This window comes from Cebus imitator, unplaced genomic scaffold (genome assembly GCF_001604975.1).
Source record: "Cebus imitator isolate Cc_AM_T3 unplaced genomic scaffold, Cebus_imitator-1.0 Scaffold1015, whole genome shotgun sequence".
Lineage (NCBI taxonomy): Eukaryota > Metazoa > Chordata > Mammalia > Primates > Cebidae > Cebus > Cebus imitator.
The window spans coordinates 27,883-40,030 of NW_016108330.1; the positions used below are offsets into that span (position 1 = coordinate 27,883).

The window sequence follows — 12,148 nt, forward strand, 5'->3', positions numbered from 1 at the left end:
CCAGGAGGCGGAGGTTGTAGTGAGCCGAGATTGCTGACAGAACAAGACTCCATCTCAAAAAATTAAAATTAAAAAGCACAATTAGTAATTTTCCGTTTGGCAGTACATAAGTAGATAGGAGTTAGGTTCCTGTTAGGGTAATCAAGCTGCGCAGACTTGAGCATTGTCCTGAATATGGGATATGGAGTGTGTAGTGTTGAACAAGGAGGAGCATAACTTAGAGAAGAAATAAAGTGAAACAAAGTTCGGACCAGTGAGAATAGAGTAGCAGATTGATATTTAAGAAGTATACAAGTCTAGGTAACAGCACTACGGACCCTATCTCTGCAAAATAAAAAATAAAAACAAAAAATTCATTGAGTGTGTTGGTGTGTGCTTTTGGTCCCAGCTACTTGGGAGGCTGAGGTGGGAGGATTGCTTTTGCCCCAAAGGTCGACGCTGCACTGAGTCATGATTGTACCATTGTGCTCTAGCCTGGGCAAGAGCAAGACTGTCTCAAAAACAACAAAAAATCAATAAAACAAATACACAAATCTAAAAATATCTGGGGGAAAATATTAAATAATTGGAAAAAAATTTTAACCTTTGACACTTTTTTTTTTTTTTTTGGTGGGCCTAATAATGTAACATGTACTTTAACATATATAAATATAATCCTGGAAGAAGGAAGTTGTTTACTAAATTGTTCTTGGTTTGCTTTAAGACTGGAGTGCAGTGGTATGATCACAGCCGACTGCAGCCTTGGCCTCCTGGGATCAAGCCATCGTCTCGTGTCAGCTTCCCAAGTACCTGGGACTATAGGCGTGTGCCAGTATGCCTGGTTTCTTTTTTTTTTTTTTTCTTTTTAAGATGGGGTTTCTCCATGATGGCCAGGCTGGTCTCGAACTCCTGACCTCAGGTGATCCACCCACCTCGGCCTCCCAAAGTGCTAGGATTACAGGTGTGAGCCACTGCGCCTGGCCTCGCCTACTTTCTTTTTGTGTTTTTTTTTTATAGAGAACAGGATTGGTTGTGTTGCCCTGGCTGGTCTTGAATTCTGAGCTCAAGAGACCCACCCACCTTTACCTCCCAAAATGTTGGGATTACAGACATGTGCCACTGCCACTGGCATGGTTTATTTTATTTTATTGTGTTTTGTGGAGAGAGATGGGAATTTAACCAGCTATTTACTACCTTATCTTTTATCCAAGTTAGCATTTCTCTGTGAACTTAACCCTGATAAAGGAAATTGAAACAAAAGTAGTTTTACTGGAAATAATTATTTTTTTCTTTTTCTCTCCTTTTAGGAAAACAAAAAAGAACAAACAGAAAAGTAAGAATATTAACTTTCTTGATGTAATTTATGTTACCTTTGTGACAACATTGACATTTTGAGTTGCACTATTTTGAAAGGTATGAAACTTTGGAGTAAGCTTATGTTTATTGATTTTTTCAGATGGAGTCTCACAGGAGTGTTGTAAAATAGGTACATCGTAGTAGAGACCTCTTTTTACCAAGGGGAAACTTATGGGCATTTATTTTCATCTGCTTTAGTCTTAATGACTCCCACTGAGAAGATTTTTAAATAAATGGAAGATAGTGATGTTAAATGTTGCCTATATTAAATGTTTGGTAGAGCTCTTCATGAAAGTTGTATTTTTGGTAGGAATGTGATTCTTTAACTTAAGATTCCGGTAACAGCTGTGTAATGGAGAAATGAAAAGGGAGAATGTGTCAAGAGACTATTTTCCTTAAAGAGTTTGTTAAATTAGCTAAAATGAGACCCCTCCCCCCCAACATTTACAGCACCTGGAAATGGAGATGGTGGCAGTACCAGTGAGACCCCTCAGCCTCCTCGGAAGAAAAGGGCCCGGGTAGATCCTACTGTTGAAAATGTGAGTTTGTCTTGAGTTTATGAATAGTGTGTTAGGATTTTTAGTCTCAGTTATATCACATAATCATAGAACTTCCATAAGCTTTGCTTACATGGTCAATTCCCAAAATTAAACATTTTCTCTTTTCGGGGAAAAGGACATGTTTCTGTACATCTTTATTTCACCTGGTAGCTCTAGATTTACCTACCCAATTGATCATCATTTGTTGTGTAAGCTTCATGTTCACCTACAAGACTATGTCTTTGGTGTTAGACTGGGTACACTTATTGGGTCATATTAGATGGTTTATTAAATTACATGATGGTTTAACCTGCAAAAATACCAAGAAAGCCTATTAGTTTCTCATATGTGGATGAGTGCTTAATAGTTTAGAATTTTTATATATAATTTGCAAAGTGTCTCATTCCTAATTCATAATTTCCAAAGGTATGAATTTGAAAATAAAGTTTTGTTTGTTTTCTTTTCCTTTTTTTTTTTTTTTTTTTTTTNTTTTGAGACGGAGTTTCGCTCTTGTTACCCAGGCTGGAGTGCAATGGCGCGATCTCGGCTCACCGCAACCTCCGCCTCCCGGGTTCAGGCAATTCTCCTGCCCCAGCCTCCCGAGTAGCTGGGATTACAGGCGTGTGCCACCATGCCCTGCTAATTTTTTGTATTTTTAGTAGAGCCGGGGTTTCACCATGTTGACCAGGATGGTCTGGATCTTTTGACCTCGTGATCCACCCGCCTCGGCCTCCCACAGTGCTGGGATTACAGTCGTGAGCCACCGCGCCCGGCCTCATGTATTTTTATTTTATTATTATTTTTGAGACGGAGTCTCACTGTGTCGCCCAGGCTGGAGTGCAGTGATGCTATCTCAGCTCACTGCAACCTCTGCCTGCTGTTTCAAGCGATTCTCCTGCCTCAGCCTCCCAGATAGCTGGGATTACAGGTGCCCCCCACCACACTCAGCTAATTTTTGTATTTTTAGTAGAAATGGGGTTTCACCATGTTGGCCAGACTGGTCTGGAACTCCTGATCTCAAGTGATCACCTACCTTGGCCTCCCAAAATGCTGGGATTACAGGCATGAGCCACTGTGCCCAGACTAAAATCATGTACTTTAAAGGAATTTGCATTTGCCCACAAAATTAAAATACATGGTTAAAGGGCTGCTGCCTTGGATGTAACTTTCAATAAATTCTCTTGTTTAAACAGTACGAATTGGAGCAATGTTGGCCTATACACCTCTGGATGAGAAAAGCCTTGCTTTATTACTGAATTATCTTCACGATTTCCTAAAGTAAGTCTGTGCTTGGTATTATAAACATGAATTTGAAAATTAGTGTGTAATGGGAGGGATTGGCAGTATAGATGCCACAACATTAAATATTATATTGGTACAGGCTTAGATGGTTAATGGAGCGATATACATAAGTGCAAATACATAGTGGGAGTCTCAGTGCAATAGGGGAAAGCAGTGCAGTCCGGTAGATTGCTGATAAAGACAGCTGACAATTTGGAAGAAAACAAAGTTAAATTCCCACTTACTGTCATGTACCAAATCCTAGATGAATCTGAAGTTTAAAATTAAAACTGTTAAGACAATGAAAGGACAAATGTAATATTTTCATGGTGTTGTAGTGTTCCGTGTATGATAAATTGCTGGTACCTTTAATACACAATTCTTATTCAATAAGTAATGAACAAACCAATGAAAAGTAGGAAAGGAAATTTACAGTAGTGGCAGCACAAAGGACCATTAAAAATATGTAAAAAGAAAATGATAAAATTATAAACTGTCAGTAAAGCAGCATTTATCAGGTCGGCTGAGGTTTAAATGTTTAAAGAAATGGAGAGAAGGGCAATCCTGGTTTCTACAAGTTTTGGAGGGCATTTTTATCATAGTGAAGAATTTGAAACAAGCAGCTATTAAAAGGATGAGGTCACCCTAAACTTACTGATAAAGATGTCCCTATGTTTTCAATGGAAAACAGCCCAGTTGTAGTAGAGAAGTATGGTGTGTTTCCTGTTTGCAGAGAAACATTATTTTAACCTTGCGTTAACATCTGGCTTTCCAAAGTGGATCTTAGTTGGGCATGAGTTGGGATGAAAGGGGAGAGTTTTCAATTCCTACTTATATGTTTCTGTAAGTGAATTTTCTCATTGCAATCGTTTATTTTACAATAAATTTAAAACTGCAACATGAACTTGAGAATCTAGGCAAAAATGTATCGTCTTTGCTTTACTAATGATAAATACCTTCTTTGGACCTGTGTCTGTATGGAATGTGTTCTACTACTTGACATTTCACATTCAATGATTTTTTAAAAACGTTTGTTTGTTTAGAGACAGAGTCTTGCTGTGTTTCCGAGGCTGGAGTGTAGTGATGTGATAATGCCTCACTGCAACCTCCACCTCCTGGGTTCAAGTGATTCTCCTGCCTCAGCCTCCCAAGTAGCTGGGAGTACAGGTGCGTGGCACCACACCTGGCTACTTTTTGTATTTTTAGTAGAGGCAGGGTTTCACCAAGTTGGCCAGGATAGTCTTGATCCCTTGACCTCATGATCTGCCCATCTCAGCCTCCCAAAGTATTGGGATTACAGGCATGAGCCACCGCAGCCAGCCTAGAATTTTAATTTCTAACTGGCATAGTTTATATCTGAAGCTGAAGTTATAAAGCAGTAGTATGCTTATAAAAAATAGTAGAATCTGAAAGTAGGCATTTTGGGGCAGCTTTTGAAAACTATCAGAAATCAATATATTTACTTTTATGAGTTCAGGATGGATCTTTAAGATGGTTGTGTGTGGAATAGTTGTTTTGATGTCAGTGATAAATATGAAAATACTAAGTTAAAACGTATCAAGTCAGGGTGTTTTATTTCCTGAACAAGAGGAACTTTACTGAAGAATTTTTACCTTCACGTGATAATGCACTAAATAGACTATGGTTCAAGGTCAGATTCTTTTCTCCCAGCAGCAAAGCTGTGTGTGGTCTTTTTCATTTACAGTTTTTAAAAATGACACTTCCAGCTGTATGCTTAGCTACTTTGAGAATTTATACGTAGTGTCTCTAAAAGTCAACTCCCTTCCATTTTTAGTATTTAGCAAGAAATGATAGGGGTTTGGTTTTGTTTTATTTTCTTTTTTTTTAGATGGTGTCTCGCTCTGTTGCCCACCCTGGCGTGTGTGGCGTGATAAAGATGGGTTTTTAAATACTCTTTTATTTCTATATAGGAGGAAACATTCATGAACAGAGTTGAAGTTAAAGTAAAGATTCCTGAAGAACTAAAACCGTGGCTTGTTGATGACTGGGACTTAATTACCAGGCAAAAGCAGGTAAATTGCAAGCTGCCCAGATTGTTAAGCTAATGTGATACATTCTTGCTAGCAAAAAAAAGCTTTTATGAGTTTGTAATGATAAGGGTGGCAGTAACTAATTTTTGGAGATTGCTAGGGCAGGAACTAATTCTGAAAGGCAAAGAAGCATGTGTTTACTGTGTTTTCGTCACTGCTAGTGGTAGGCCATAGAAAGCACCTATCACCACCTGCAAGGTATTCATGACCCTGAAAAGAGCCTGAATCTAAACTCCTGGGTCTATTATTAATTTGCAGGAACTAGGATGTTTAATGGAGCGACATGTTTATCAATCATTAAACTCTATAATTGAGAATTTTGTAGGACAAATTATTATTTAAACAAATGGCATAGGTAGTGTTAGGGATGGTGGGGGGAGATGATTAGGGACTGCTTGAGGATTATGAGACTTAAGACATATCAGTCATATACAATATATGACATAGTTTGAATTCTGATTTGAATCTGTTGGAGGATTATGCAGTTACAGCTAAACTGCGAAGATTCAAGCCGTGGCTGTATCACTTACTGTTTGTGAGCGTGGAGAAGTTTCTTAGCCTTTTTGTGCTTTTGTTTCTGCATTTAATGGAATAATAGCTCCTATTTGACAATGTTGATGAGAGGATAAAAAGATAACTATTTTAATGCTTTAGACTAGGTCTAGCAAATAATATGCATAACAGTAAACGATGACTTGGTAATACCACAAAGGCACATTTGTGTCTGTTATGTGTGTCTGACAGTTTGATATTTTTTAAAAGCTGTACTGTTCTGTCCAGTAGGGCCTCAGTAGCCACATTTGGCTGTTTAAATATATAGATGCTCCATAACTTCGAATGGGGTTACATCCCAATAAGCCCAGCAGAGAGTTGGAAAATTAAGTCAAACCATTGTAAGTTGGAAACTGTTTGTAATTAAACTGTTGTAACTAAAAGTTTCTAGGCCACATTGTCCATGTTTTAAGTGCTGAATAGTGTCTTTCCTAATTTGAAACACTGTTATGTGATTTTTTAATTGTGTAAAAATTTTCCTGGTGTATTTTTTAAAAAAAGAGTGCTTATATTCAAGCATGTTTTTGTCTTCCTAGCTCTTTTATCTTCCTGCCAAGAAGAATGTGGATTCCATTCTTGAGGATTATGCAAATTACAAGAAATCTCGTGGAAACACAGATAATAAGTAAGAATATACACCTTTCAGATACACTCAAAGACATTTAAAAAAAAAAATGTTTCTAAATAAATCGTCTGAAATTTGTATGGACTCTGAAACATACCACCAGAAACTAGCAAAATAGAATTTCACTGCTTTGACGTAGGATTTGGCTGGCCGACTTTTTCTTAAAGGGCCAGAGATAGTAAATATTTTAGGCAAAATTTAAGCTATCATGTAAATATTTGCATAACCATATGAAAATGTAAGCTTGTCAAACGCTGCTTTCATGTGCCTTTTAAAAAAATCTCAGCTGTGGGTTCATTGTTACTAGCTCAACTCTTAATTCTTTAAATTGGTTGATTAAATTATTCTCCATCTCAGTTCTTTTCATTGACCAGTTTTGGAATATTTCTGTTCATTTATCAGGGAGTATGCGGTTAATGAAGTTGTGGCAGGGATTAAAGAATACTTCAATGTAATGTTGGGTACCCAGCTACTGTACAAATTTGAGAGACCACAGTATGCCGAAATTCTTGCAGATCACCCTGATGCACCCATGTCCCAGGTGTATGGAGCGCCACATCTACTGAGACTATTTGGTAATAATGCCATGTTGAAAATAATTTTACTTTTTTTGGGGGGGGGGTGTCTTTCCTAAATGAATAAGAGATAATTAACTTTCCAAAACATGACTCCATTTTAATTTGAACTTTTATCTAGAATGTTAAATAGCAAAAAAATCTTTAAGAGCAAGAGTTTTAAAAATCATGTATTTTTTTTTTTTTTTGAGACGGAGTTTCGCTCTTGTTACCCAGNCCTCAGCCTCCCAAAGTGCTGGGATTACAGGTGTGAGCCACCGTGCCCGGCCTGTTCTCTATTTCTTTACTCTTTCCTTTTTGTCACAACTGTTCTGAATTAATTGGACTTTTAACAAGGATTGTTGTTGCCTGGTATCTTTCAGCTGTTGAATGTTCTTGTTTATCCAGATGGGACTTAAAAAAAAAAAAAAAGAAACACTTCATGAGTTTACATGTCCTTTTTGGGCAGGGGCCATGCTAATCTTTATTGTTTCATTTTTAAAGATTTTTGCTAACAAAGTGAGCCCTAGATGTGATTTTTCTTTAACGTGTACTCATGGTTCCTTGAACATTAGTGTTACTGGTTAGATTTGCTGGCCGAGCATGTTGGCTCAGGCCTGTAATCTCAGCACTTTGGGAGGCTGAGGTGGGAGGATCACTTGAGCCCAGAAGTTTGAAACCAGCGTGGGCAGCAAAGGGGGAGACTGTGTCTGTACAAATAATTTTTAAAGCAGCCATACGTGGTGGTGGATGTCTGTGGTCCAAGCTACTTGAGTGGCTGAGGCAGGAGGATCACCTGACCAACCCCAAGATAACAAGGCTGCCGTGAGTGAGCTGTGATTGTACCACTGTGCTCCAGCCTGGGAGACAGAGCAAAACCCTTTCTCTTAAAGTTGAGGACTCTAAAGAGCTTTTTGTTTATATCATCATTATTTACTATGTTAGAAATTAAAACTTTAAAACTTAAAAATATGTGTGTTCATTAGTCATCAGAATGATACTGTCACATATCATGTAACCTTAGGAAAATTTCATGTACACTTGGGAAAAAGCCAATAATTTAAAATGGCTTTAACTTTATAGGCTGCATAAAAATGTCTCAGGTGCTGAAGAGATCTCTGGACCACTCATTGAGAACTGCTGCTGTAGAATTTGTGTCTTGGCCAGGCACCGTGGCTCATGACTGTAAACCCAACTTTGGGAGGCTGAGGCGGGCAGATCACGAGGTCAGGAGACTGAGACCATCTTGGCCAACATGGTGAAACCCTGTCTCTACGGGGTCGTGTGCACCTGTAATCCCAGCTATCAGGAGGCTGAGGCAGGAGAATCCCTTGAACCTAGGAGGCAGAGGTTGCAGTGAGCCAAGATTGTGCCACTGCACTCCAGCCTGGGTGACAGAGTGAGCCTTTCTTTTTCTCTTAAAAAAAAAAAAAAATTGTGTCTTGAGGGTTATAACAATAATCTTTAGAGTTCTGTATTCAGAAATTTAAATTTTGCTTCACAAAACCTTTATTCATTAAGCCTCTTCCCTGCATTTAAATACAGCATTAGAATAGAACATTGCTGGGTTTACTTGACACCAAAAGAGGCAGTAATCTTTGGATATTAAATTTTACACAGTATTTTAAATATGTTTTATTAGTAATTCTGAGGCGAAATTTCGCTCTTGTTGCCCAGTCTGGAGTGCACTGGTGCGATCTCAGTTCACCGCAACCTTTGCCTCCCGGGATCAAGCTGTTCTGCCTCAGCCTCCCGAGTAGCTGGGATTATAGGCATGTGGCACCATGCCTGGCTTATTTTTTTGTGTGTTTTTAGTAGAGATGGGGTTTCTCCACGTTGGTCAGGTTGGTCTCAAAACTCCTGACCTCAGGTGATCTGCCCACCTCGGCCTCCCAAAGTGCTGGGATTACCTGCGTGAGCCACCGTATCTGACCATTTACTAGTAATTCTTAATGTGGCTCCAGAATATCTTACATATTAGTAACAAGTAGCTGGAATGATGTAAAAAAAAAAATTGCTCATCAAAAAAAATTAGATGAATATTAATATTAGTACCATTCTTTTTTTTTTCTTTTTTTCTTACTACATTTTAAGTTCTGGGGTACATGTGCAGTTCTTGCAGGATTGTTGCATAGGTACACACATGCCATGGTTGTTTGCTGCCTCCATTCCCCCATCACCTACATCAGGCATTTCTTCCAATGTTATTCCCTCCCCAACCTCTCCACCCTCTGCCCCCCTGCTATTCCTCCCCTAGACTCCCAACCCGCAAAATACCCCAGTGTGTGATGTTCTCCTCCCTGTGTCTGTGTGTTCTCCATGTTCAACACCCACCTATGAGTGAAAACAAGTGGTGTTTGGTTTTCTGTTCTTGTGTCAGTTTGCTGAGAATGATAGTTTCCGGCTTCATCTGTGTCCCTCCAAAGGACATGAACTCATCCTTTTTTATGGCTGCATAGTATTCCATGGTGTATATGTGCCACATTTTATCCAGTCTATCATTGATGGGCATTTGGGTTGGTTCCAGGTCTTTGCTGTTGTAAACAGTGCCACAGTGAACATTAACGTGTGCCTGTGTCTTTATAATAGAATGATTTATAATCCTTTGGGTATGTAACCAGTAATGGGATTGCTGGGTCAAATGGTATTTCTATTTCTAGATCCTTGAGGAATCGCCACATCGTCTTCCAAAATGGTTGAACTAATGTACACTCCCACTAACAGTGTAAAAGTGTTCCTATTTCTCCACATCCTCTCCAGCATCTGTCGTCTCCAGATTTTTTAATGATCAGCATTCTAACTGGTGTGAGATGGTATCTCAATGTGGTTTTGATTTGCATTTCTCTAGTGACCAGTGATTTTTTTTTTTTTTTTTTTTTTTGAGACGGAGTTTCACTCATGTTACCCAGGCTGGAGTGCAATGGTGCGATCTCAGCTCACCGCAACCTCCGCCTCCTGGGTTCAGGCAATTCTCCTGCCTCAGCCTCCTGAGTAGCTGGGATTACAGGCACGCGCCACCATGCCCAGCTAATTTTTTGTATTTTTAGTAGAGACGGCGTTTCACCATGTTGACCAGGATGGTCTCGATCTCTTGACCTTGTGATCCACCCGCCTGGGCCTCCCAAAGTGCTGGGATTACAGGCTTGAGCCACCGCGCCCAGCCCAGTGATGATTTTTTAAATATGTTTGTTGGCCACATGAATATCTTCTTTTGAAACGTGTCTGTTCATATCCTTCGCTCAGTTTTGGATGGGGCGTTTTTTTCTTGTAAATCTGCTTTAGTTCTTTGTAGATTCTGGATATTAGCCCTTTGTCAGATGGGTAGATTGCAAAAATTTTTTCCCATTCTTTTGGTTGCCGGTTCACTCTAATGATTGTTTCTTTTGCTGTACAGGAGTGCTGGAGTTTAATTAGATCCCATTTGTCTATTTTGGCTTTTGCTGCCAATGCTTTTGATGTTTCAGTCATGAAGTCCTTGCCTATGCCTATGTCCTGAATGGTTTTGCCTATGTTTTCTTCTAGGGTTTTTATGGTGTTAGGTCTTAATGTTTAAATCTTTAATCCATCTGGAGTTAATTTTTGTGTCAGGTGTCAGGAAGGGGTCCAGTTTCTGCTTTCTGCACATAGCTGGCCAGTTTTCCCAACAGCATTTATTAAGTGGGGAATAGTTTCCCCATTGCTTGTTGTTGTCAGATTTCTCAAAAGATCAGATGGTTGTAGATGTGTGGCATTACTTCCGAGGCCTCTGTTCTGTTCCATTGGTCTATATCTCTGTTTTGGTACCAGTACCATGCTGTTTTGATTAATGTAGCCTTGTAGTATAGTTTGAAGTCAGTTAGCGTGCTGCCTCCTGCTTTGTTCTTTTTGCTTAGGATTGTCTTGGCTATGCAGACTCTTTTTTGGTCCCGTATGAAGTTTAAGGTGGTTTTTTTCCAGGTCTGTGAAGGTCAATGGTAGCTTGATGGGGATAGCATTGAATCTATAAATTACTTTGGGCAGTATGACCATTTTCACGATATTGATTCTTCTTAACCATGAGCATGGAATTTTTTTTTAATCGATTTGTGTTCTCTTTTATTTCCTTGAGAAGTGGTTTGTAGTTCTCCTTGAAAAGGTTCTTCACATCCTTTCTTAGTTGTATTCCTAGGTTTATTCTCTTTGTGGCAATTGTAAATGGGAGTTAGCTTATGATTTGGCTCTTAGTCTGTTATTGGTGTATAGGAATGCTTGTGATTTTTGCAGATTGATTTTGTATCCTGAGACTTTGCTGAAGTTGCTTATCATCTTAAGGAGATTTTGGGCTGAGATGATGGGCTTTTCTAATTACACAATCATGTCATCTACAAATAGAGACAATTTGACTTACTCTTTTCCTAATTGAATACCTTTATTTTATTTTATTTTCTGGCTAGAACTTCAATACTATGTTGAATAGGATTGGTGAGAGAGGGTACCCTTGTCTAGTGCCAGTTTTCAAAGGAAGTGCTTCCAGCTTTTGCCCATTCAGTATGATATTGGCTGTGGGTTTGTCGTAAATAGCTTTTATTATTTTGAGATACATTCCATCGATACCTAGTTTATTGAGAGCTTTTAGCATAAAGGGCAGTTGAATTTTGTTGAAGGTCTTCTCTGCATCTATTGAGATGATCATGTCTTTTTTTTTCTTTGGTTCTGTTTATATGATGGATTACATTTATAGATTTGCACATGTTGAACCAGCCTTGCATTCCCGGGATGAATCCTACTTTATTGTGATGGATAAAGTTTTGATGTGCTGTTAGATTTGGTTTGCCAATATTTTATTGAAGATTTTTGCATCGATGTTAATCATGGATATTGGCCTGAAGTTTTGTGTTTTTTTTCTCTTTTTTTTTAAGTTATGTCTCTGCCAGGTTTTGGTATCAGAATGATGTTGGTCTCATAAAATTAGTTACGGAGGATTCCTTCGTTTTGTATTGTTTGGAATAGTTTCAGAAGGAATGGTACCACCTCCACCTTGTACGTCTGGTAGAATTCAGCTGTAAACCCATCTGGACCTGGACTTTTTTTTTGGTTGGTAGGCTATTAATTGCTGCCTTAACTTCAGACCTTGTTATTGGTCTATTCAGGGTTTCAACTTACTCCTGATTTAGTCTTGGGAGGGTGTAAGTGTCCAGGAATTTATCCATTTCTTCTAGATTTACTGGTTTATGTGCATAGAGTTATAGTAAT

At 38.8% G+C, this 12,148-nt stretch overlaps 1 protein-coding gene and 1 pseudogene across 2 annotated transcripts in view; one reads left to right on the forward strand and one right to left on the reverse strand.

The window, feature by feature from the left end:
* The window catches only part of LOC108298611 (mortality factor 4-like protein 1), an 18,600-nt gene extending 11,568 nt beyond the window's left edge, over nt 1-7,032 (forward strand). For both annotated transcript variants that reach the window (XM_037735850.1, XM_037735851.1), the window contains 5 exons: nt 1,287-1,312; nt 1,786-1,874; nt 5,087-5,188; nt 6,295-6,383; nt 6,786-7,032. In XM_037735850.1, the coding sequence (XP_037591778.1) occupies nt 1,287-1,312; nt 1,786-1,874; nt 5,087-5,188; nt 6,295-6,383; nt 6,786-7,017 (538 nt within the window). In that variant the 3' untranslated portion in view covers nt 7,018-7,032. The remainder of the gene's footprint in view (nt 1-1,286; nt 1,313-1,785; nt 1,875-5,086; nt 5,189-6,294; nt 6,384-6,785) is intronic.
* Nucleotides 7,033-7,361: 329 nt separating this feature from the next.
* LOC119469916 lies at nt 7,362-7,457 on the reverse strand (annotated as a pseudogene).
* Between the last annotated feature and the right edge of the window lie 4,691 nt (nt 7,458-12,148).